The sequence below is a fragment of the Antechinus flavipes genome, chromosome 5, assembly GCF_016432865.1.
Source record: "Antechinus flavipes isolate AdamAnt ecotype Samford, QLD, Australia chromosome 5, AdamAnt_v2, whole genome shotgun sequence".
Classification (NCBI taxonomy): domain Eukaryota; kingdom Metazoa; phylum Chordata; class Mammalia; order Dasyuromorphia; family Dasyuridae; genus Antechinus; species Antechinus flavipes.
The window spans coordinates 17990610-18012295 of record NC_067402.1 but is presented as its reverse complement, the minus strand read 5'-3'; the positions used below and the strand labels follow the sequence as shown (position 1 = coordinate 18012295).

At 47.6% G+C, this 21686-nt stretch overlaps 1 protein-coding gene across 1 annotated transcript in view; it reads left to right on the top strand.

Moving 5' to 3' along the window:
- CPVL (carboxypeptidase vitellogenic like) overlaps nt 1–21265 on the top strand; it is a 105196-nt gene extending 83931 nt beyond the window's left edge. The window contains exons 12-13 of the mRNA XM_052000224.1: nt 1057–1239; nt 20400–21265. Coding sequence (XP_051856184.1) covers nt 1057–1239; nt 20400–20504 — 288 coding nt within the window. The 3' untranslated portion in view covers nt 20505–21265. The remainder of the gene's footprint in view (nt 1–1056; nt 1240–20399) is intronic.
- Nucleotides 21266–21686: the final 421 nt, after the last annotated feature.

Genomic DNA, 21686 nt, shown 5'->3' with positions numbered 1-21686 from the left:
GGCTGCTGCTCTATCCACTGCCCTACCTAGCTGCCCCTTTCTACCACTAATGTTAAAATTTTTGCACATTCCCCTGAAAAGTTTCCAAAAACTCAGGGAAGGAACATGCCAGGATTGCCATAGGATGATGGCCAAAGGCACGTGGATTGTTTAACCTGAGGAAGAATAGCCTGGAGGAGACCAGGTAAACCATCTTTGTGCATTTGAAGGGCTGACACCCAAAATGGGCATCAGGCTTATTCTTCCCAGGGAACAGGACTAGGAGCAATGGGGAGAGGATTCACAGAGCCCGATTTCAGCTTTGAGTGAGGAAAAGCTTTCCCACAATGAGAGCTGTCTAGCATTGGATGGTCTCTCTCAGGAGCTGGGACCCTTCCTCATTATGCCCATTGAGCAAAAACTTTCTTGACCCCCACAGCTAGTGTAGAAGGAATTCTTGCCAGGAGCTGAGATGTCTTTGAGACTGAGATTCATTGATTTTGTGCAAATCTATTGCTAATTCACACGTCTGGGTGAAAGTGAACATTATCTCTAATCGGTCAGCACCAGGTTTTTGTGTTGAATTAGTCACTATGAATACATGTGGATGTGGATGTGTGCGCGTGTTTGTATTCGCTCTCCGCAAAAGCCTTCTCAGCTGCTATTCCCTCTAAAGTTACTTTCTACCTAATTTCTGCTTATTTTTATGTTCTGATTTCTCTGTATTCTTTCCCATTAAAATAAAAGCTTCTTAATTTATTCTTTAAGTCCCTGCCCTTTATTCTTTTCTTATTTTATTAAAGCTTTTTATTTACAAAATCTATGCACAGGTAATTTTTCAACACTGACCCTTGCAAAGCCTTCTGTTCCAAAGCATCCCCTCCTTCCCTTGACCCCCTCCCCCCAGACCCTCCCCCTTATTGTTAGGGGCAGGAACTGTTTTTGTTTTCAGCTTTAGCGCTATAGGAGGCAGCTAAGAAAAGGTTGGAGACTGGTATAACAGCCAGGCACTTCCCCTGGGCTGATTCACCGGTGGGTTCCATTTTAACTTCTGGCTTCTACCTGGTCTCCTCGTAGGTGCTCATCTACAGTGGGCAGCTCGACATCATAGTGGCGGCACCCCTCACCGAACGCTCCCTGATGGCCACCAACTGGAAGGGACTCAGCGATTACAAGAAGGTGGACAGGAAGGTTTGGCGGGTGCACAGCTCTGACGTGGACGTGGCCGGTTACGTGCGGCAGGTTGGGGATTTTCACCAGGTAGGGGAAAGTAACAGGTGGGGGAGGAGGGCCTCCGAGACCCTTTTGTATTATTGGTGACCCCCGTCATGAGTCCGTTAGGGTTTTCTTGGCATAGATGCCGGAGTGTTTTGCCATTTTTTTTTTCAGCTCATTCTACAGTTGAAGAAACAGAGTTGAGTGACTTGCTCAGTCACCCAACTGGTAAATGTCTGAGGCCAGATTTGAACTCAGGTTTCCCTGATTCTACCAACTGTACCCTGGCTTCGGCCTTCCCCCAGGCCCCGCCAACCCCCTGCAGAACCAGAGGGGCATTTACTGAATGGGCAGCTTCTAGTTTCAGCAGTTTCGGACATTATCACAATGACACATTTTTTTACTCGTGCCCTCCTGATGTCTCATTGCCGAGTTAAGGTGATCCTGGGATCTACAGCTGAGTACAGGTGCCAGCAGGACTGGGTGAACTGGAAAAACTCCAGCATCTGGGGGGATGGGGAGATGTTCAAAGAGCAGTCCAGCCTCATCTCTGAAACAGAGGGATGGCTGTTTTGGCTTCTGAAAACCCATCTGCTAAGTCCTAGGAGAGCTGCCATTTGCATTAGTGAAGGAGTACCCATGCTGATTAAATTATAGATCCTTAAGGTAGTGTGTACATTTAGCCACAGTACTGATAATTTAAATTAAGAAATTCCCTTGGTTACATAAATGTAATCAGATATTTCTGTGCTATAAAATCCAATGATTATAATAAATATAGGGAAATATGGAAAGACTTATATGAACTGATGCCACAGGAAGTAAACAGAGCCAAGAAAATAACATATACAATAATTACAGTGATGTCAATAGAAAGAACGATCATCACAAAAGTACCAAAAAGGAATGTGGGAAATTACAAAGCATAAACTTGACCCCCCCAAGAAAAGAGGTAATAAGCCATCTCCCACGTTCCTTTGCAGAGGTGAGGATGGGGTAGGTGGGTTGAGACATAATTTCAGGGTTGGGTTTTGGGGGGGACGGTGCATTGATTGGTTTTGCTAAATGTTTTTCCTCTTATTCCTTGAAAAAAATTATTTGTTGTAGGAAATAACCATTAGGAAAGAGATCAGGAAATTTAAGCAATGTAAAAACAAAAGGATAGTATTAAAATTTATTTTTTTTAAATCAAGAAAGTTTCTTGGATAGGCTGGAAATTTTTTAAAATGTTATTGATATCAGGTCTTTATGTTACCTTGATTTCCCAATATATCCCTCCCTCTCTTGCTCCCAGAGAGCTATTCCTTGTGACAAATTATAAAAAAGGAAAAAGGAGCAGATTGTGGTCAACTATGTTCAACAGTGCATGCAAGTTCCACACTCATGGTTCCCAACTTCTTCAAAGCAGAGAAAGAGATTTTATCATATCCTTTCTTTGGGGACCAACGTTGGTCATTATAATTTTACTACAATGGCTTGGTTATTATGACCTTGTATTTTAATCATCGGTTTTGATTGTTTTAACCTCATTCAGGTTCTCTTTGTCTGTTTCACTTTGCATCACAAATCTTCCCCCCTATTTTTCATTATTCTTCCTCCTGACCATTGCTTATACCATTGCCTCAGTCCATCTCATTTGTGAGCCACAGTTGACTTGGGTGCCAGTCTTTGATCTAACTTATTTAAGGACAGAGCTGTTTGGGGGGAGTTTCAGGACACGCCTTGTGTTGTGATCAATTTGTACCAGATAATAGTGAGGATCCATCCATGGAGCAGCTGCTAGGTATGAGGCAAGACATTTTAGAAAGAGCATTAGTCACTTTGGGGACCTAAGCCTGAAATCAGGATTCAGATAGTTCCTCCTTGGCCCCTTCTCCAGGCCTTAGTTTCCTTATCTGTTATATGAGAAGATTGGTCTAGATGGCTTCAAAGGGTCCCTTCAGCTGGAAATCTGTGCTATAAACTGGGAAACTTGAACCTGTTTTGAGATCCACAGCTGTACCCGTGTGCTGTTCAGGGTAAAGAATTGCGCACGTGGGCTAGCGATAACACATTGCACATAGTAGGTGTTTAGTAAATGTTTATTGACCTGACCTGAATTAACCTTGTCTCCAGATCCAATTTTGAGCTGGAGAGAGACCCCTTTGAGCTTAGGAGAGACAAGTATTGAATCCATAGCATACGTGGAAGGTCCTCCAGATCCCTTCTGTCCATAATTTTCAATGTGTTCTTAAAATGTAGTGCCCTTCATTCAATCCAATACATATTTACTAATTTATTAAGGGGAAGAACAATATTAGGTTGGGGGTGGGGTGGGTACAAAGACAGAGAAAAAATGTTCCCCATCAATAATAAGAAAATAAGTGCGCGTAGCTGCAGATTGTGATCGTGGACACGCAGAGTTTTATGAAAGAGTTGGGAAGGAAAAGATTGTTAATGGCTGAGGGGAATCGAGGAAGAAAGTTTTCATAGAGAAAGCAGCTGCCAGACTGGGCTTTGGAGGCAGGAACTGGCCCTGAGAGCCGGGGAGGTATGTGACACCTACAGCTAAGAGAATACAGAGGAGATACTGAGTGATTCAAAGAGAGCTGACAACTGGGAGGGCTCAGGAAGAGCTCCCCGAGGAGGCGGCCCTCGAGCCGGGTCGGGAGGCGGTGGAGGCCGGCGGAAATGCGTTCCGGACGTGGCAGGAGCGCAGCTGCCGCCTCCACCTGTTATCAGCAGCCTTGCCCTGGTGTCAGTGGGGAGCTCAGCTGGCCGGCATTTGCTGGGGCGGGCGCCGGGCTTTTTGTCCGAGTCCACCTGGCAGGCCGGGCGGCCCAGTACCACGCCCAGAGGTGGGAAGGGCAGCTTGGCTTCCAGGCCCGAGTCCCAAGGCCCACCGACCCTCCTTGAGGAGGCTCCAGGGGTGGAACGGGGCTTCTCCATCTGCCAGAAACGGGCAACAAAAGGAGCAAGAACCACATGTGTTGGCTGTGGGGAGGTTTCGGCCCGCAGAGAGGGATCTACATTTTATATAGGTGACTCTGAAATGTTGGCGCAGCTCCTTCTCCCTCCCCGCTCCAGTATCGCGGGCGCTGGGGGCTGAGACAAGGGGGGCAAAGGGAAAAGCCGGGGATAACAAAGGCATTCTCTGTGGAGCTCGGAGCTGGAACGCTGCACAAATGTCAAGCGTCTAATAATGAAGAAAACGGACCTCGCCCGCAGACCTGCTTTTCAGCATTTGTTGCATAGAACAGAAGCGTGGGTCTGTTTGCCAAGAAGGAAAGCTTGCTTTCTGCCAAACACCACAGCTCTTAATTTTAAGGCTGAAACCAAAGTCGACCTGTCTCTGGGTGGGGGCCAGATTGTCCCGTACTGGGGATGACCCCCCCCCAGCCTTCCACATTCAGGGCGGCCCCGGCAAGTGTCTGAGTGTCCCCGTTGTATTCACAAGCAGACGTGGGCTTGCCTGTGGCTCCGGCCCGGTTCCTAGAGATCAGATAAAAGGCCGAATGCTTGGGGATCTGATTTTGTATTTTCTGTGTGTCTCAGGTTTTGAGACCCCAGAATCATAGGAGACCAGGACTGGAAGAAGCTGCACCTTGACTGGTTGCCTCCTTCCCAGTTGGACTGACAAGTGTTCTCTCAGACATCTCATATCATCCCCCTGTGGGATGACTCTTACTGCCAGGGAGGCTTTCCTTACACCCGGTGGCAATCTAGTTCTCTGGAACTTTCCCTCCTCCCCCCAATCTTCTGTTTGTCTCCTGTAAAGCTCGGCAGCAGCTAACTAGCCGTGTGACCTTAAGCAAAACACGGCCCATCTCTTGGTCTCCATTTTCCCTTCTTTAGGATGAGCTGGTGGACATAATGATTGTCATAGACCAGCTATAAAATCCTACAACTCTGCAGCGTTTCCCCTTCAGGGGCTATGACTGCACAGGCGTGGGTCCCCTCTAGCAGACAGCACAGCTCCAGGCTTTTAAGGAGGCCGTGGCTGAAAAATCCATCCTCCTGCAGCCACGTTTCTCTGAACTTAGCTAGCCCAGTCTTTGAAAGCTGGATATACGGTCTGTTATCCTGAAAACAAGACAGAGACATTTAAATTGGGGAGCACCTGCTGAAAAGTTTGTTTAGAATAGGAGCTCTTTGTGTACATTCATATTCCCAGCCCCTTTGGCACAGTAGGTGCTTAATAAATGTTCATTGTTTGTTTGATTGACTGATAGTGGAAAGAGTCCTATTTGCCCTCAGACTCTGCTCCCAGCACTTATTATTGGCGGCAGATCACCTCACTGTTCGCCTCCTTTCTCCCCACGTAGAAATCAGAGACCTCGGGTTACCTCCTCATGTGGTATCAGGACACAGATGACCCTGGAGTAAGACTTGGAGGCTAGTCCCAGCAGCCCCTCTTACTTTTCAGTCGGGCAGACCCAGACTAGCCACTTAATCTCTCCATCTTCCCCCCATTAATTAGATGGAGATGACGTGGCATGTGCTAGCTACCTTGCCAAGGTCATTGTAAGGATCAGGAGAGATTAATAGATTTGGAAGCCGCAGAAGCAGTGGAGGGCGTTCCAGCTTTGTCTTCATGTCTATGGAGCCTTGCAAAGTCCTTTGATAAATGTGGAGTGTCACGAGCAGGCCAGCCCCCAGTCTGGAAGCCCCCTTCTTACCGCTGCCTCTTTGCTGTGAGGAGCCTTCCCTTCTAACCACCTTGCACTTCAGGACTTTGTATTTCATTGTATTTTTTCTCTGTTTCTTCTTTATGCATTTTTAGGTGAATCGATTACTTTTCCTGTTAGAATGGAATCTCTTTGTGGATAGGACTTGTTCCTTTTTTGTCTTTGTAGCCACTGAACTCAATACTGACGCTATCAAGACAAAAAGGCTCTTAATAAGTGCTTGTTGCAATTATTGAGCACCCATAGGGGGTGCCTGATAAATGTGTATTGCTTGATGGGTACAGGGGAAAGAATGCTGGCTCTGAGTTCCAATCCTATATCTGACACTAAGTGGCCCTGGTCAGTGACTTCTCCTTTCTTCGGTTCTTCATCTGTTGGTTGGTTATTATCTGCTCAGAGGACCCAACGGCATTCCCATGTCCGGGTCTGACTGGCTGATGGGGCTTGGAAGGCTCTGCCACGAGTTGGGCCCTTGGCCTTGTGCGGTGGAGAACTCTAAATCGGCACCTGTCTTTGGGGCACCACAATTCTGCTTTGCTCCTAGAGCGCAGACCTTCTTGGATGTCGTGTTGGGTAATCCTGTGCTCCTGTCTCCCATGTGCCACAATTAGTGACCTTGAAAGTCCTTGCACTGCTTCCTTGACCTCCTCGTGAGCGCTTGCCATGTGTGAGTTCTCCATAAAACAGTCTTGAAGGCAAATGTCCGTTTGGCATCTGAACAGCGTGGCCAGCTCGACCGAATCGCGCGCTCTCGTGGCGTTGGAATGGTCGGCAGTTGAATTCGAGAAAGGCCCCGGTATTGGGTGTCTCATTCTGTCGGGTGATCTTCAGAATCTTCCTAAGACAATTCAAATGGAAGCGGTTGGGTTTCCTGCATGGTACGGGCAGACTGTTCGGGGTCTGCAAGCGTACAACAGGGGGTCAGCACGTAACCATCTGTAAAATAAAGGGCTTGGGCTAGGAGATCTCTGAGGGAACTTCCACCTACCTCCAAGGCTGTTCTGTGATTGAGGGATGGTATTAACATAAATATGTTATTCTCCTTTCATTTCCCTCGGCCTAATTCTGCTGTTGAAGCTCAGAGTGTTCGTCCTAAAGCTCGGCTGAGCTGGGGCCTGTGAAGTAAGCTGAGGACGGTGAAAAGGATCTTTTTTAGTTGAATTAGATGAAAGAGGAGAATTCAAGAAAGACTAGTACCAGCACTTGGGGGAGAAAGTAAAATGATTCTTCCTGATTCTGGGGTCGACTTCCTCTCTCCTCTGCCAGATTGCCTTTCCTACGGGGCGGGCCTATCATGGATGACAAAAAGAAGACAGCATTATGTAACTCCAGTTTTGCTTCGGTTTTCTCTCCTCCAGTGGAAATGATCTTTGAACTGGAAGGGATGGGAAGAATATCCAATAGGGAACTGAATCCAAGAGAAGCGAGTTTAGAGTAGAAAAGCATCCAGATTAATGTCTCTGATGTGTGTGAGTCACCAGATCCAGACAAGTTACAGTCCAATCTAGTGAGCCGTCCTTCAGCGTGCTCTGGGAGTTGGGAGCCCAAGCTGGGGAAGTGGAAGCGTAGGTAGCATGGAGGAAGTCCATTGAGAATACCCCATGGAAGCCGGACTGCTGCCCGGGATCCAGCTGAACTAAACATGGAGAGGCTCCTCAACACTTATTTGCCTGTAGGCGATGAATCGTTAGACCTTGGCCATCTGTGAAACAGAGAGAAATATGGTTGTACTTGTCCGTCTTCCATTTGGTGGCAAAGCTTCTGAGAATGGATCAGAGAAGGTGATTTTTGTAGCTCACCCATATGTGCTGAACTTAACCACTGGCACTCCGAGAGATCCTTGCCTAGTGACCACCTAGCCCACAAAAGTCCCAGAACGGACCATCTGTCCTCCTCACTTTGTTTTATTTTTCCCTAATCATTAAGACTGCCCCCACCTTGATAATGCTTTCTTTCATATCAGAAATGCCTTGGGAAGATGATTATCATGGACTTTTCTAATGGAATAGCCTGTTTGTACGGCAGCTTCAGAAATCCTAGGCCGCCACGTCTTCCTTTTGAAAAAGCAGTCGATAGCCACAATGGCTTTCCCATTTGGCCGGGAGTGAGGAGAAGGGAAGAAAAGGGGTGAGCCTAGTTTTCTTATTGAGAAGGAAAGAAACTGCTCAAAAGATTTCAGGCAGTGACTGCCAAAGTCAACTAATCCCCCGGAATATGGTTTTGGCTTTGTCGGAGCAATTGCTCAGCTGCGTCTCAAAATGAGCCCTATTGCCTCCCGCTAAGAAGATCTGTGGTCAAGAGGATTTTCCCCAATGCTCCAGATACTGGGAAATGTGATTCACTTTAAAGAGATGGAGATGGAGTGATGGATCAGTCCGGCTGGAAAGGAGGGTGACACGGACCAGGCTGGAAAGGGAGGCCGGAGGGAGACTGTGGAGAGCCTTCAGATCCAGACCGAGGAGTCTGGGATCCCGAGGTACTCGTCGGCGAGCTTTCATTTGGATGCTGAGGACATCGTCGGGGACCAGCCCCCCGGCTTTCCTGTGGGTTTGTCGGCAGACTGAATGAATGCTACACACCGGTCACTGATGTCCAGCAGCGGCCACAGAGGGAAGCCCGTGGCCTCGGCTGTCTGAAACCTCAGCTGGAATCTTCCCCGATTGCCCACCCCTTAGTCCCCCCGGGCGGTCTGCGTGTTCCAGGCTCACAAAGCAGCCTTTGTCCTCCTGGCGTTGGATATCCCAGGACGTCACATCCCAGCTGCAAGGGGACCCTGGCAGCCACTGAGCTCCACCTGTAACAGCACAAAGAACTCCCCGCCAGCCTTCCCAAGGAGGCGATCATCTGCCTGGAGACCACCGGCAAGGCAAATGTGGGCTACAGGGAGCTCTGCAGGGCCAGTGGGGTGCTGGGTGGGGAGATCAGGGTTCCGATGCCTGTGCTGCTGCTTACGGGGGCCCAGCCCCATAACCTCTCAAGGCCCCAGTTGGCTCCTGTAAAATGACCTAACAGGCCTCTGGGACCCCTTCCATTGCTATTAAATCTGAGCTTCTTTACTGTACTCACAGTGTGGTAGAGATCAAATGAGACAATATATGGTGCTTTGTGAACCTTAAAGTGCTACGTAAGTACTAGCTGTTTTTATTACCATCCTGATTTTTCTGCAAAGCAAAGAAAACAGATTTATTAAGTGTGTGCCAGGCACTGCGCTAGCCATTTTCACAACTCTGAGAGGTAGGTGCCGTTATTGTTCATTTTACAGTTGAGGAAACTGAGATCAATTGAGGTCGAGTTGACTGGAATGAGGGGCACACAACTAGAACATGTCTAAGATCAGATTTGAATTCAAGATTTCCTTACTCCAAGGCCATTTGTACCATTCAGCTACCTCTACCTAAAGAGTTGAATATTTTATTAGATAGTGTGATCTTGGTGTACAGTGGTCTCAGAAATAGTTGGTTTCCTCCTCTTTTCCATCTCCCTTTTTATTATGGAGAGTTCTTCATTCTTGAAGAGGAGCAGTGACATCCCAGGCGATGTCTTGACGTACTTGGCAGTGAATGCGGAAAAGTTGTCAGTCTTTCCCTTCCAGAGTCATCAGGGTCCAATGGCAGGAGAAAAGTCAAGCTGGAGAGAGCCCAGGAAGCAGCAGAATGGGAATCTGAATTCATATCCCATGACTCCAGATTCCTGCCGCCTCCTTCCTTGTCTCACTCGTAGCTAATTTGGAATTTGAGAGATAATGGTTCTTTAAAAGCCCAAGTGATAAAATGTGCTGAATATTATTTATTGAGCAAGTCCAGCTCCTTGATATCCAGTGACCACTTGCCTATGGCTCAGGAACATTCCCAGGCAGAGGTTGGGGGAGGAGGGAAGAGTTTCACATGTTTTTAAGTTATGATAAAAGAGCAATAAAGAAAAGTGGCCAATTGGAATTATCACTCTTTAAAAAAAAAACATGGCAGACACTATGATTAAAAACTATCCAAGACATCCGCCCACGTTAAGTCAAGTATTAAGTATTTATTGGTGTTTATCAATAACAAGCCTCAAGAGGAGGAGAGGGCAGAAAAACTGAAAAACGAACTCAACAGAGGAGGAGAGGGCAGGAAAACTGAAAAACGAACTCAACAGAGGAGGAGAGGGCAGGAAAACTGAAAAACAAACTCAACAGAGGAGGAGAGGGCAGGAAAACTGAAAAACGAACTCAGCAGAGGAGGAGAGGGCAGGAAAACTGAAAAACAAACTCAGCAGAGGAGGAGAGGGCAGGAAAACTGAAAAACGAACTCAGCAGAGGAGGAGAGGACAGAAAACTGAAAAACAAACTCAACAGAGGAGGAGAGAGGGCAGGAAAACTGAAAAATGAACTCAACAGAGGAGGAGAGGGCAGGAAAACTGAAAAACGAACTCAACAGAGGAGGAGAGGGCAGGAAAACTGAAAAACAAACTCAACAGAGGAGGAGAGGGCAGGAAAACTGAAAAACGAACTCAGCAGAGGAGGAGAGGGCAGGAAAACTGAAAAACAAACTCAGCAGAGGAGGAGAGGGCAGGAAAACTGAAAAACAAACTCAGCAGAGGAGGAGAGGACAGAAAACTGAAAAACAAACTCAACAGAGGAGGAGAGAGGGCAGGAAAACTGAAAAACGAACTCAGCAGAGGAGGAGAGAGGGCAGGAAAACTGAAAAACGAACTCAGCAGAGGGGGAGAGGGCAGGAAAACTGAAAAACGAACTCAGCAGAGGAGGAGAGGGCCTGAAAGACGCAGTTGGAGTTTGGATCTCGGGATGTAAAAACTGAAAAACAAACTAGTGACAACAAAAACACCCCACCAAAATATTTGGATGTTTTCTAGTCATTATTTGTCCCAGATGCAGATGTAAATGTTTGTGTTCCTAATGTTTATTATTATTTTTTTTTCTACAGTAATTGGGTCTTAAGGTTTAGACTCTGGTTCCTTCCAGCCATCACTCAGAAGGTTCTAGATATGTGGATTCTGCTCCTCTTCTTGCTTTTGCATCACCTTTTTTTTTTTTTTTTTTTTTTAAACTCCAAACACTCCCTTATGCTCTTTCCTCCTTTATAAACGCACAGACCTTTTTATTCTCGAGGACTAGCAATATTTCATTTTTGTCTTTGTATCTCTAGTGCCTAACACAGACCTGGTACACAGTAGGTGCTTAATACATGCTTATTGTTTGATTCATTGCTAAACAGGACAAAGGAATGGGTTTTTTTGTTTGTTTTTTAAAGCAGAGGCAGTGCTTCTCATTGGTAATCAGGGGTTTCCAAATCTGTGCCTTTCAGCATGTAACAGGTACTTAATAAGTATGTGACTTATTGATTTCAGATTTCTACTATCAGACTAGAATTAACCCCAGCTCCCCCGTCCACTTTGACCATCCAGAGTCCTCCTGTCAAGGCGTTTTTATTCCGAGACCATCCTCAGGCCTTGCCCACCACAGAGAGCCAGGCAGCAGATCCGTTCCAGCTCTTGTCTCACCCCCACGCAGGCCTGCCTTGGAACCGCTAGCAGAGGGCGAATCTCTACATCCTGCTCTGCCTCCGTGCCAGAAATCTGCCTCAGAGAATGGCCTTGGCTCCCGTCTCGGTTCTCCGGGCCTTCACATGCTGGCGCTCACCGGCTATTACTCACCCATTTGTGCAGCTGGCGCTCCCCACATCTGGCCGGCAGCAGTCTTCCCTGGCCCGGTTTCCTCGTACCCGGGGAAGTCGCCGAGTGTCGCACCCTCGCCCCTTTTAACTGGAAATCCTCTCAACTAAGAGCACAGAAGTCAGTCAGTTATGCAGTCAGTGCACATTTATTAAGCACTTGCTGTGTGCCAGGTACTGTGTTAAAGTACTAGAGATGCAAAGAAAGGTAAGAAAGCTCCTTGTCTTCAAGGAGCTCCTCGTCCCAATAATGGGATGGACAAAACCCACGAGATCTAGAAAGTGAAATGTAACTGTTAGGCAGAATAATAACTAAGAATCATTCATTTATCAAAATTTGGCTAAATAGATATTGTTTTTAAAAGAAGTGCTTTGCCCTGTAAGCTCTTTTGTCCAGGCTATTTTTATTTGCCAATGAAACTGCTCCCAAAGGGTCCTAGTTTGTAAGGGCCGGCCCCTGGAGTCCCCGCCAAGGGTCAGATTCCAGGATTCCGTAAAGGCGCTTCCCGAGCGAGGGGCTCTGCAGAAGGAGTAAGTGCCCCCAGTAACTCCGGAGCCCCAGCGGGCAGGGCGGGGGTCAGCTGCCTCTCACCGGCCTTTCCCCCAGGGCCTGGGAGCGCCTCTGATCCCAGGCTCCGTCCGCTTCCCAGCACGCGGGCTCCCAGCGCTCCCCCCCTTCTTGTTTGTCTCCCCGTCACTTCTCACCCAGTTTCCTCCACAAAAGCTTTTTGTTTGTTTGTTTGTTTGACTTGCTGCAGGACTGGCCGCTCCCCAGTTGTCAGGGGGGAAGAATCTTTCTGGGGGGAGGGTTCCATCCATGTGGGGAACTTCCAACGTGGGGCTGTAGGCCACCCATGCAGACCCGCGATCATCTGGCACTGGGCGTCTTGGAAAGCTGTTCCAGGCTTGCCCAGGTCTCACAGCTCCTCTGGGCCAGGAGCCAGGCCTTCCCGCCGGCCCCCAGTGGCCAGCCCTCTGTCACAGACATGCCGAGAGGATATGGAACAGGACAGTTCACCCCGAGTCTGGGTACCAGCTGCCCCTCCGTCAGCCCCTCCAAGCCCCTTTCCAATGGCACATACAAGAACAAAGGAAGCTGCAGAGATCAAGGACAAGAGACCTGACCCTGGAGGGGGGGGAAAGGGGGGCCTTGGGCCTAGTCTAGGCCATAAGCATTTATTAAGCACCTACTGTGTGCCTAGTCTAGCATGCAAGCATTTCTTAAGCACCTATTGTGTGCCTAGTCTAGTATACAAGTATTTATTAAGCACCTATTATGTGCCTAGTTTAGTATATAAGCACTTATTAAGCACCTGCTGTATACCTAGTCTTGTATATAAGCATTTATTAAGCACCTATAGTGTGCCAGGTACCATTCTAAGCACTAGATTTATAATGAAATGAAAGAGAAAGAAGAAAAAGAAAGTTTCCTCTGTTGGGGAGCTCACAATCTGATGTAACCAGATACCTACAAGTAAAATATATGTAGGCTGGTTTGGCCATAGCCTCAGGGAAGGCATTAAGATTAAAGATGATTGGGAAAGGCATTCTGTGAAAGATGAGATTTGAGGGAAGTCAGGAGGCAGAGATGGGGAAGGACATTTCAGGCAAATGCCTGGAATTGGAAAATGGGAAGATCTGGTGCAGGGAATAGCAAGATGGCGGCTTGTGTCCCTGGATTATAGAATATGTGTTCAGAACCAAGGTCTGAGAAGATTGGGAAGGGAGGAAGGGGCCAGGTCCCAAAGGGCTTTAAAAGTCAGACAGGTCCTGGAACTGATTGAGTAGGGGAGGGACCCGGGCAGACCTACACTGTGGGAGAATCATCTGGACGGGGCAGAAGAGACACTGGGGCCAACCCAAAGTCCATTGCGATGCTCCAGGTGTGAGATAATCTCTCCTGCTCTTAGGGTAAGCTGCCCAATTCCTCCGAGCCTCGGCTTCCTTCTCTTGGTCTCCATGCCCTACGCCCCTTCCAGCTTCACAATCTGGATTCCCTGCCCCGAGATGCTGGAAGGGGAAACCGAGCTCAGCCCCATCTCCCTTGGATCGGTCAGGCCGGAGGATTCCAAACTGAAATATTTATAACCCTTTCCCAAGGAACAATGACTTGGGGAGTTTCTCAATTGTTGTTTCTTTTTCCTCTCTCTTTAAAAAACCCAAGTTAGTTCCTGAGGATGAGGGAAATCATAAACAATAGCGACTTCCAACTCAACTGATTATTTGCCAAGAACTGGAACAGAATTCTCCTGTCTTCTTGTCTTACTCTGAAAGGCTGATTAACATAAGAAGAATGCTTCTAAATTAGGCTCCCCAAATATGCACTTACTTAATCATGGGGAGCTAATTGATTGGATTATTCCCGATAGGAGTTGGCTTGTGTGTCCATTTACTGGGCTCTAACAGGCAGCTGAGCTGGGAGCAGGATTGTCTTCCTGGTTGGTGAAGCAGCCACCGGGAAGGGTGTTTAATAACCTAGTGCAATTTTGCAGACAGTCATTTTATTAAGTGGAAACTGGATAAATGCTTATTAGGAGCCCGAGAATTTCAAGCCTTGTCCCCAGATTCAGTGGCTTTTGGAAATCAGTGGTGTTTGGGGAAGAAAGAAGTGGGGAGAGGGAAGGGAGAAGGGTGGGGAGGAGGGAGAAGGGAGAAAGGTGGGGAGGAGGGGGGAGGGAGAAGGGTGGGGAGGAGGGAGAAGGGAGAAAGGTGGAGAGGAGGGGGGAGGGAGAAGGGTGGGGAGGAGGGAGAAAGGTGGAGAGGAGGGGGGAGGGAGAAGGGTGGGGAGGAGGGAGAAGGGAGAAAGGTGGAGAGGAGGGGGGAGGGAGAAGGGTAGGAAGGAGGGAGAAGGGTGGGGAGGAGGGGAAGGGAGAAGGGAAGGTTAAACACTTAGATTTGTTGTTTTAAATTGGGATTCAGCCAAAGTAAGCCATGGGGCTCAGAAGAATGTAAAATAGAGAAGAGACTGACAGAGATAGAGCCAGGAGACAGAGACAGAGATAGAGTGAAAAAAGGAAGGAGAGAGAAGAGAGGAGATAGATGAGGAGGAAGGAGAGAAAGGAGGGGAGGGGAAAGAAAAGGGAAAGAGAAGCACAAGTCACAGAGGGGAGGGAGAGGAGGGAAAAGAAAGAAGGGGAAGAGCAGGCCCAACGCTGCAGCTTTTTAAATCTGGAAATTGGCTCTGCTGAGAGTCAGCTTATCTCGGGCGAGGACGCAGCATTTCAGCTCCGTCTGGTGAGAGGCTGGCATTTTCGGGCAGACTGGCACCGAACCAGTCCCTCCCCGTCAGCACGGTCACCCTTCCTCCATCTGGCAAGCCCTGAGGCCTGATGACTTTTTGGAGTCATGGGAACCCAGGAGCTTGTGGGCCTATAGCGCTGCTGAACCCAGCCAGCCTTGCCTGGTTTAGAAGTGCCCCAGACGTGCCGGTCATTTCTCCAGGGGCAGCTGACTGGTGGGCCTGGAGTTAGGAAGCAGACTTCTATCCAGCCCCTAAAATGCTTTCTAGCTCTGGTCACTTACCTGCTGCCTACCTCAGTTTCCTCATCTGTAAATGGAGATAATAGTCCCTACTTCCCAGGGTTGGTGTAAGGCCTGAATGAAATATTTGTAAATAGATGTGCAGCTTATAAAGTGTCCCAAATGCCAACTATTATTAGTATGAAAATTCATAGCATTTTTAAAAGGTCATGGGTCTATTCAACATGTATAGGACTGCTTGCCATCTGGAGGAGGGGGTGGAGGGAGGGAGGGGAAAAATCGGAACAGAAGCGAGTGCAAGGGATAATGTTGTAAAAAATTACCCTGGCATGGGCTCTGTCAATAAAAAGTTAAAAAAAAAAAAAAAGGTCATGGGTCAGTTAGCCCAGATGTGCCAGTAAAGAAGCCGAGGAACAGATAAGTGAATGGCCTTGACTTGGGTTATGAGGCTGGTGGGAGGCAGTCAGGATAGAATCCAGGTTCCTTAGTTTTCCGCCAAGTGCCCTCTGCTCCCTGCCTGGTTGCAGTGCTTCAGATGAGAAGTTGAAGCCCTTCCGTCCTCCCCTGCCAGTCCTCCCGCAGGAGCAGGCCCTTTGCAGACCTCCCACGGGACATCTCCTGCCTCCCCACCTTTGCCCCGACGGCCGTGCTCCTGACGTCCTCCCTCCCGACTTCCTTCAGCCTCCCCTCACACCCCACATGGTGTGGGAGGCCTCTCTGGTGCTCCCAGTCGGTGCCAGGCGGAGAGCGCCCCTTAGCCCCCGTGGGCACGCTGGGGGGAGCAGTTACTGGTATCGGCTCCTTTACAGAACAAGTTTCTGGAGGGCAGAGCCTGGGATTTTGCTCCCTTTGTACCTGGGCTGAGCCCCCCATGAGGAGCACTGAACCACTGATTGAGGGACTGGCGGAAGAAGAGGGGGAAGCGCAGAAGGAACCGTGTTGGGTATTTGGTCAACTTGGTCTCTGTGGAGATCGTAGCCGCGCCATGGAATAGGTCCGCCCCTCCTCCCCATGCTTGGAGCATTGGTTTTGAAGCCCAACATAGAATTTTCCATCTCGGATGATAACAGGTTCCGGCTCTTGCTGCTTCTGTGTCCCCGCACCCAGCACGGTGCCGGGCACGCGGTAGGCGCTTGGTAAGCGTCCGCTGACTGGCCACGGACGTGGCTAATTGCACCGGCTGCGGGGATGGTTTCAGGTCTGATGCGGCCGGTGAGGATGCATGTGTAGACACATTACGCTGTAATTTACACATTCGTGCTTATGAGGAAATGACTGCTTGGGAGTTAATGGGAGCACCAGGGAGAATATAGTCCATTAAGCTTTTAAATTCACATTGAAAGAGCATTTGAAGAACGTTTGATTTTATTTTGTTTTCGTGTTTAGAAAATGACAGTCTTTGGTTTAAATAGCCTCTAACCATAAATACAAATAAAACTCACTCCCACTTAAAGGACCTAGTGATTTTGGTTTTGGGCTTTGCCTCCACAATACCTACTACAGGACCTAACACATAGTAGGAGCTTAATTTTTTGTCTGGCTAAGTCCCAATAAAAAAGATCCTTTGATTTTATTTATTCAGACATTTACTAAATCACCTCTCATATGCGAAGTGTGCCAGGCAAAGGCAGTAATTCTTAAAAACACTCCTTACCTTCCAGGAGTTTATATTCCAAGAGCTTACCTAAGAATGAGAAACAAGACACATAGTAGGTCCAGTCAGTGCCTCCTCCCTTGAGTAACAGCAATGGCACCTCAGCAGCACCAGGGCAGCTCTTTGTACACACATCTTTCTCTTGGAGGCTCCTTTCTGCTCTGCTTTGGTCCGAACAAGAGAGAGAGGAAGGAGAAAAAAGGTCAAAAGTTTAGCTACAGTGTGCCAGTCACTCCGTCCCTCTCAGCCTCAGTTTTCTCATCTGCAGTGAGGATAATAAGCGCACCCATCCCCCAGGGCTATGGCGAGCACCCAGTCAGACCATTTGTGTGACTGCTTTGCAAACATTAAAGCGCTGTCAAAGGCTAGTGAGATAGCGGTGATGATGGTGATGGTGACGATGGTGGTGATGATAGTGGTGATGGTGTATAATGGTAGTGATGATAATGATGGCGATGATAGTGCTGATGGTGCTGATTGTTGATGATAGTGATGATAGTTTAATAATAATGATCATGATATATAATGATAGTGATGATGATGGTGGTGCTGATCGGTGATGATAGTGATGATGGTGATAGTAATGATAGTGATGGCGATTGTTGATGATAGTGATGATAGTTTAACAATAATGATCATGATATATAATGATAGTGAGGATGATGATGGTGGTGGTGATGCTGATAGTGATGGTGATAGTAATGATAGTGATGATAATGATAATGATGATAGTGATGATGATGATGATTGCTGCTGCTGCTGCTGCTGTGATTATTCCCATGGCAGCACGGCCTAGTGCACGCAGGGCTGGGTTTGTGTCCTATTTCGGATCTTTCCTTTGACACTTAGTAGCTGCGTTTCCCTGCTCATTTCTCACACAGGGAGCCGTGTAAATGCTCTTTCCTCCCCTCCGCCTCTGGACCTGATTTTTCCCGTGATTTTTCCCAGGAGAGGAGATGGGCCCATGATTATCATTAGTGGGCGGAGGCATCTCCCCGCGGTGCAGCTGAAAACCTTCTTGTACAGTCAGCAGGCGGCCCGAGGAATCCATCCTCCACCGGCCAGCCCCTCTTCACTTGGCTGGACATCAGTGTGCATAAAAGCCAGACCCCGATCTCCACGGCCTTGACTTTCAAGTCCCCGGGACCACCTGAGGAAGGTCAAGCGAGACTCGGGCTCTGCCTTCTGGGAGTGGATAATCTCTTTTGATGGTGGGGGAGTGCACCGCCCACACAAATAGCTATGATACCAAGTGGATCTAAAGAGTTTCAAAAGGACAAAAAGAGAGAATGTTCCTTGAGGGTCAGGGTAGCCTGGAGCCTTTCCAGTTGGCCGAGGAATGTGTTGTGGCTGTTTCTTCCCTTCCCCTAAAGACACCATCAGTTTACCAGGAATCCTTCTAAGCATTGGCTCAGTTTTTCTCCTCTAGTTGCAGACTCAAAGTGGGGCGTGGCCCCTTCAGAAGCGGCCAGAGAGCTGAGAACTCGCCCGCCTGGGTCCTCTCGCCTCAAGTCTGAGCTGGGACGGTCAGCAGCGGAGATTATGGTGGTCAGAGAGGAAGGCTGGTGCCGCTGTGTGTGATCTCTTGTGGCCCCAGTTCTAGCTCAGTGCCCGGCACACAGTAGGTGCTTGGTAAGGGTTTGCTGACTGACTATATATATATATACACACACATACATACACACACACATATACATATATATGTGTATATTGATATATATATATATAACATAGATGTGTGTGTACATATTGATATATATTCCACATATGAATTATATATATATATATATTCCACATCTGGAAGGAGGAGGTGAATTATTCGATATTTCAGCTTGAATTCTCCCCTTGTGCTGGCACTGCGTAAATACTGGAGTTGCAGAGTCAGTCAGTTAGCATTTATTAGGCACCTTCCTTGTGCTGCACTGAGAGCTGAGAACACAGAGAGAGGCAAAAACAGTCTCTCTTCTCAAGCCCATACTGTAATTGGGGAAAAAAATCTATACACATGTAGGCGAGACAAATCCTAAATCTCTCCAAACAGTCATGTGTATTTGAATTTGAATTATAATTATATAAAATAGGGCTTGGGGTTTTAGCCCAGTGGAAATATACAGTGTAAATTAGAATGATTTGCATTTTTCCCATAGAAAATATGGATAGAGCACGTAGAAGGTCATCTTCAAGGAGAAGGCCCCAGCAGCCGGGGCAGCTGGGAAGCCCTCCCGTACATGGCAGCCCACTATGTGTCACAACTTCATAGCTTGGTGATCTTAAGCCGCCCGTCTCTCTGGACCTTAGTTTCTGCAACTACAAGTGAGGTCTCTGGGGTCTGGGTTCCAGTGATGCACCAGGAAAGTTGGCTCAGGAAAGTCTTTGAGAAAAAGGCACCAACATCTAAGATCCCTTCCAGGTTTGAGATTGTATGTTCCCATGCTAATCTCTAGAAATTAATTAAAGTGAACTGTGGATCGGGGTGCAGAGCTTGTGCCTCCCCGTGTGAATCTAAAAGATTCATAGATTCACCATGAACTGAGAAGAAGGCTGAAAAAGGGAAGGATTTTTATTCTAATGTCTAAGGAGCAGATTTCCTTGCCTCCCACTTCTGGATTCGTCGCAGACCAGTCTGAGGTCGGCAGCGAATGTAAAGAGCATCTTCCTGGCCTGGCTTCGGCCGAGGCGGGGGGCGGGGGGGAGAGGGGAAGGGGTTCCGAGGAGACGTGACTTGGAGGCGCTGAGCGACACACTCCCCCCCCCCCCCCCCCCCCCCCCCGCCCTCATAGGGTCAGCTCTCGGCTCTTCTGAGCGTCTCTGCCAGGGCCGTCCCCGGACTCAGCAGCTGCATCCCGTCACATTCATGACTGAGGGGAATCTCACTGCAGCTGAGATTGTGCAGAACAGAGAGCTGCCAAGACCAGTGTTCAAGGCTGAGTGTGAGTGTGTGTGTGTGTGTGAGCTCACACTCACGCACATATATGTGGGGGGTGGGAGCCCCTAGGAGTCGTGTGAAGGAGATCTTGTCAGATCTATTTGCTTCTAGTTTTTGGTGACAAAAATGAAACATGTATGTACTGATGAAAGCTCAGACTTGGACATGAAGGGATGATGTCTCAGCTTTAACTGCGTGCCAATTAAACATGAATTATCAAAGACATAACTAGGGCAGGCAGTCAGAGCTTTGTCCTGGGGTGCCAGATTTAAAGAGTGCTGACAGGGCCTGTCCTTAAATGCCCTGGGGTAGCTGCCTCCCCCGTCCCGCTCACTCTCTCCCCCCCATCCCGTCTCACAGCACTGGCCGTGAACCAGAGCCCCGTTGTCGTCTTCTCCCCACAAAAGGAGAGGGTGAGATTCAGCAGGAAGAACGCTGAATTAGGACTCTTACAAGCCGAATTTTTTCCTGGTTCACTATGGCCTGTGAGAACTCCAACAAGTCCTTTCTCTGTGCTTTGGTTTCCTCATCTCTAAATGAGGGAGTTGGAAGAGACCGTTTATTGGGTCCCTTCCGGCCCTCCATTGGTTGTCCAATACATGGGGTGGTGTTTCTCCCCTTCCAGTCGGGGAGGCCTTCCTGCTACTTGTGATGCTGACCCCAGCGTGGTGGCTGGGAACGTAGGCCCCCACATTGCTGGTGGCAGTCTCTCTCAGTTCGATTCAGGGATTCCATGCTCCCATTAGTGGGGAAGCATCCCTCGTCTCTCTGTATTTCAGTTTTCTTTCTTTTCTCTTCCCCATCTCAAGGTGATCGTTCGAGGTGGAGGACACATCTTACCCAATGACCAGCCCCTACGGTCTTTTGACATGATCAACCGCTTTATTTTCGGAAAAGGATGGGAACCCTACTGATGGCTACAGAAATCCTGAGAAGCGTCTAGGGGGTTTACTTCTCAAGGTGAAATGCGGAAAACGCAAAAGAATCTGTGATTTCTAGAAGTCTGTTTCTATTACTATATCTTCACTATGATTTTGTAATTGATGGGAAAATGATCATTTTATTGGTTAAAAACAAACTTCAAACAAATGTTGATTTGTCTTTCCTTCCCCGAAAATGAACTTTAAGAAAGCATTCTTCAGGATCATGGGATTTGTTTTAAAGTTAAAACGAGTTGTGAAAAGAAGCCTGGATGGAGCTAGAGACTAGATCTACAATTTTTGCTCTACTACCTCATCGCTGGATGACCTTAGACAGCAATTTATATGACCCCTGTTAAACCTCAGGCTCCATGTCTGTATACAGTGGCAGGGACAAGGGAGGGGGAAATGTATTCTTTGTGTAAACTTTGCTTCCTAAGAGATGTGATTTATTATTATACTATGACGTTTATTTAATTGGGGAACGATGGTTCTGGAGAAATCAGGGAAGATTTGTATGAACTCATGCAAAATGAAGTGCACAAAACCAAGAGAACAATTTCTATAACACAACGTTGTAAAAGCAATTAAAAAAAAAAAACATGAACTCTGATCAGTGCAGTGATCAACCCTGATTCCAAAAGATCAGTGATGAAGAACGTGATCCATCAGAGAGGCAACATAGAGGAGACCCACCCAAGATCTAGAATGAGACGTGGTTGGATGTGGTGAATAAAGGGATTTGTTTTACTTGACCATGTTTCTTTGTTATGATGTTTTTATTTTTGTTGGGTTTTTTTTTCCTGTTTTCTCAGAAGAGAAAGAAAGGGGGAAGGTAGGAGGAAAAAAAGTATCTATTATTTGAAATATAATAAATTTTAATTTTAAAAAATGAATTTAAAAAATCAAAATTGTGATTTTCTTAGGAAATTTTCAACAAGAAAGCTTCTTTAACCAGTAAAGGTTAGTGCCTGTCCTACAATTTATAGTCTTGTCTGGTGGCTTTGCTAAGTGATTTGCCTAAGGTCCCACAGCCAGAATATGTCAGTTGAAATCTTTAAAAATAACCTTTTGGATTGAATGAGGTGAGGATTGTGTGACTTTGGGGACAGTTGACTTGGCAAAGCTACGGAATTTAATGTTTCATTCCCCTTTGGATTGGAAATCCCATGTACA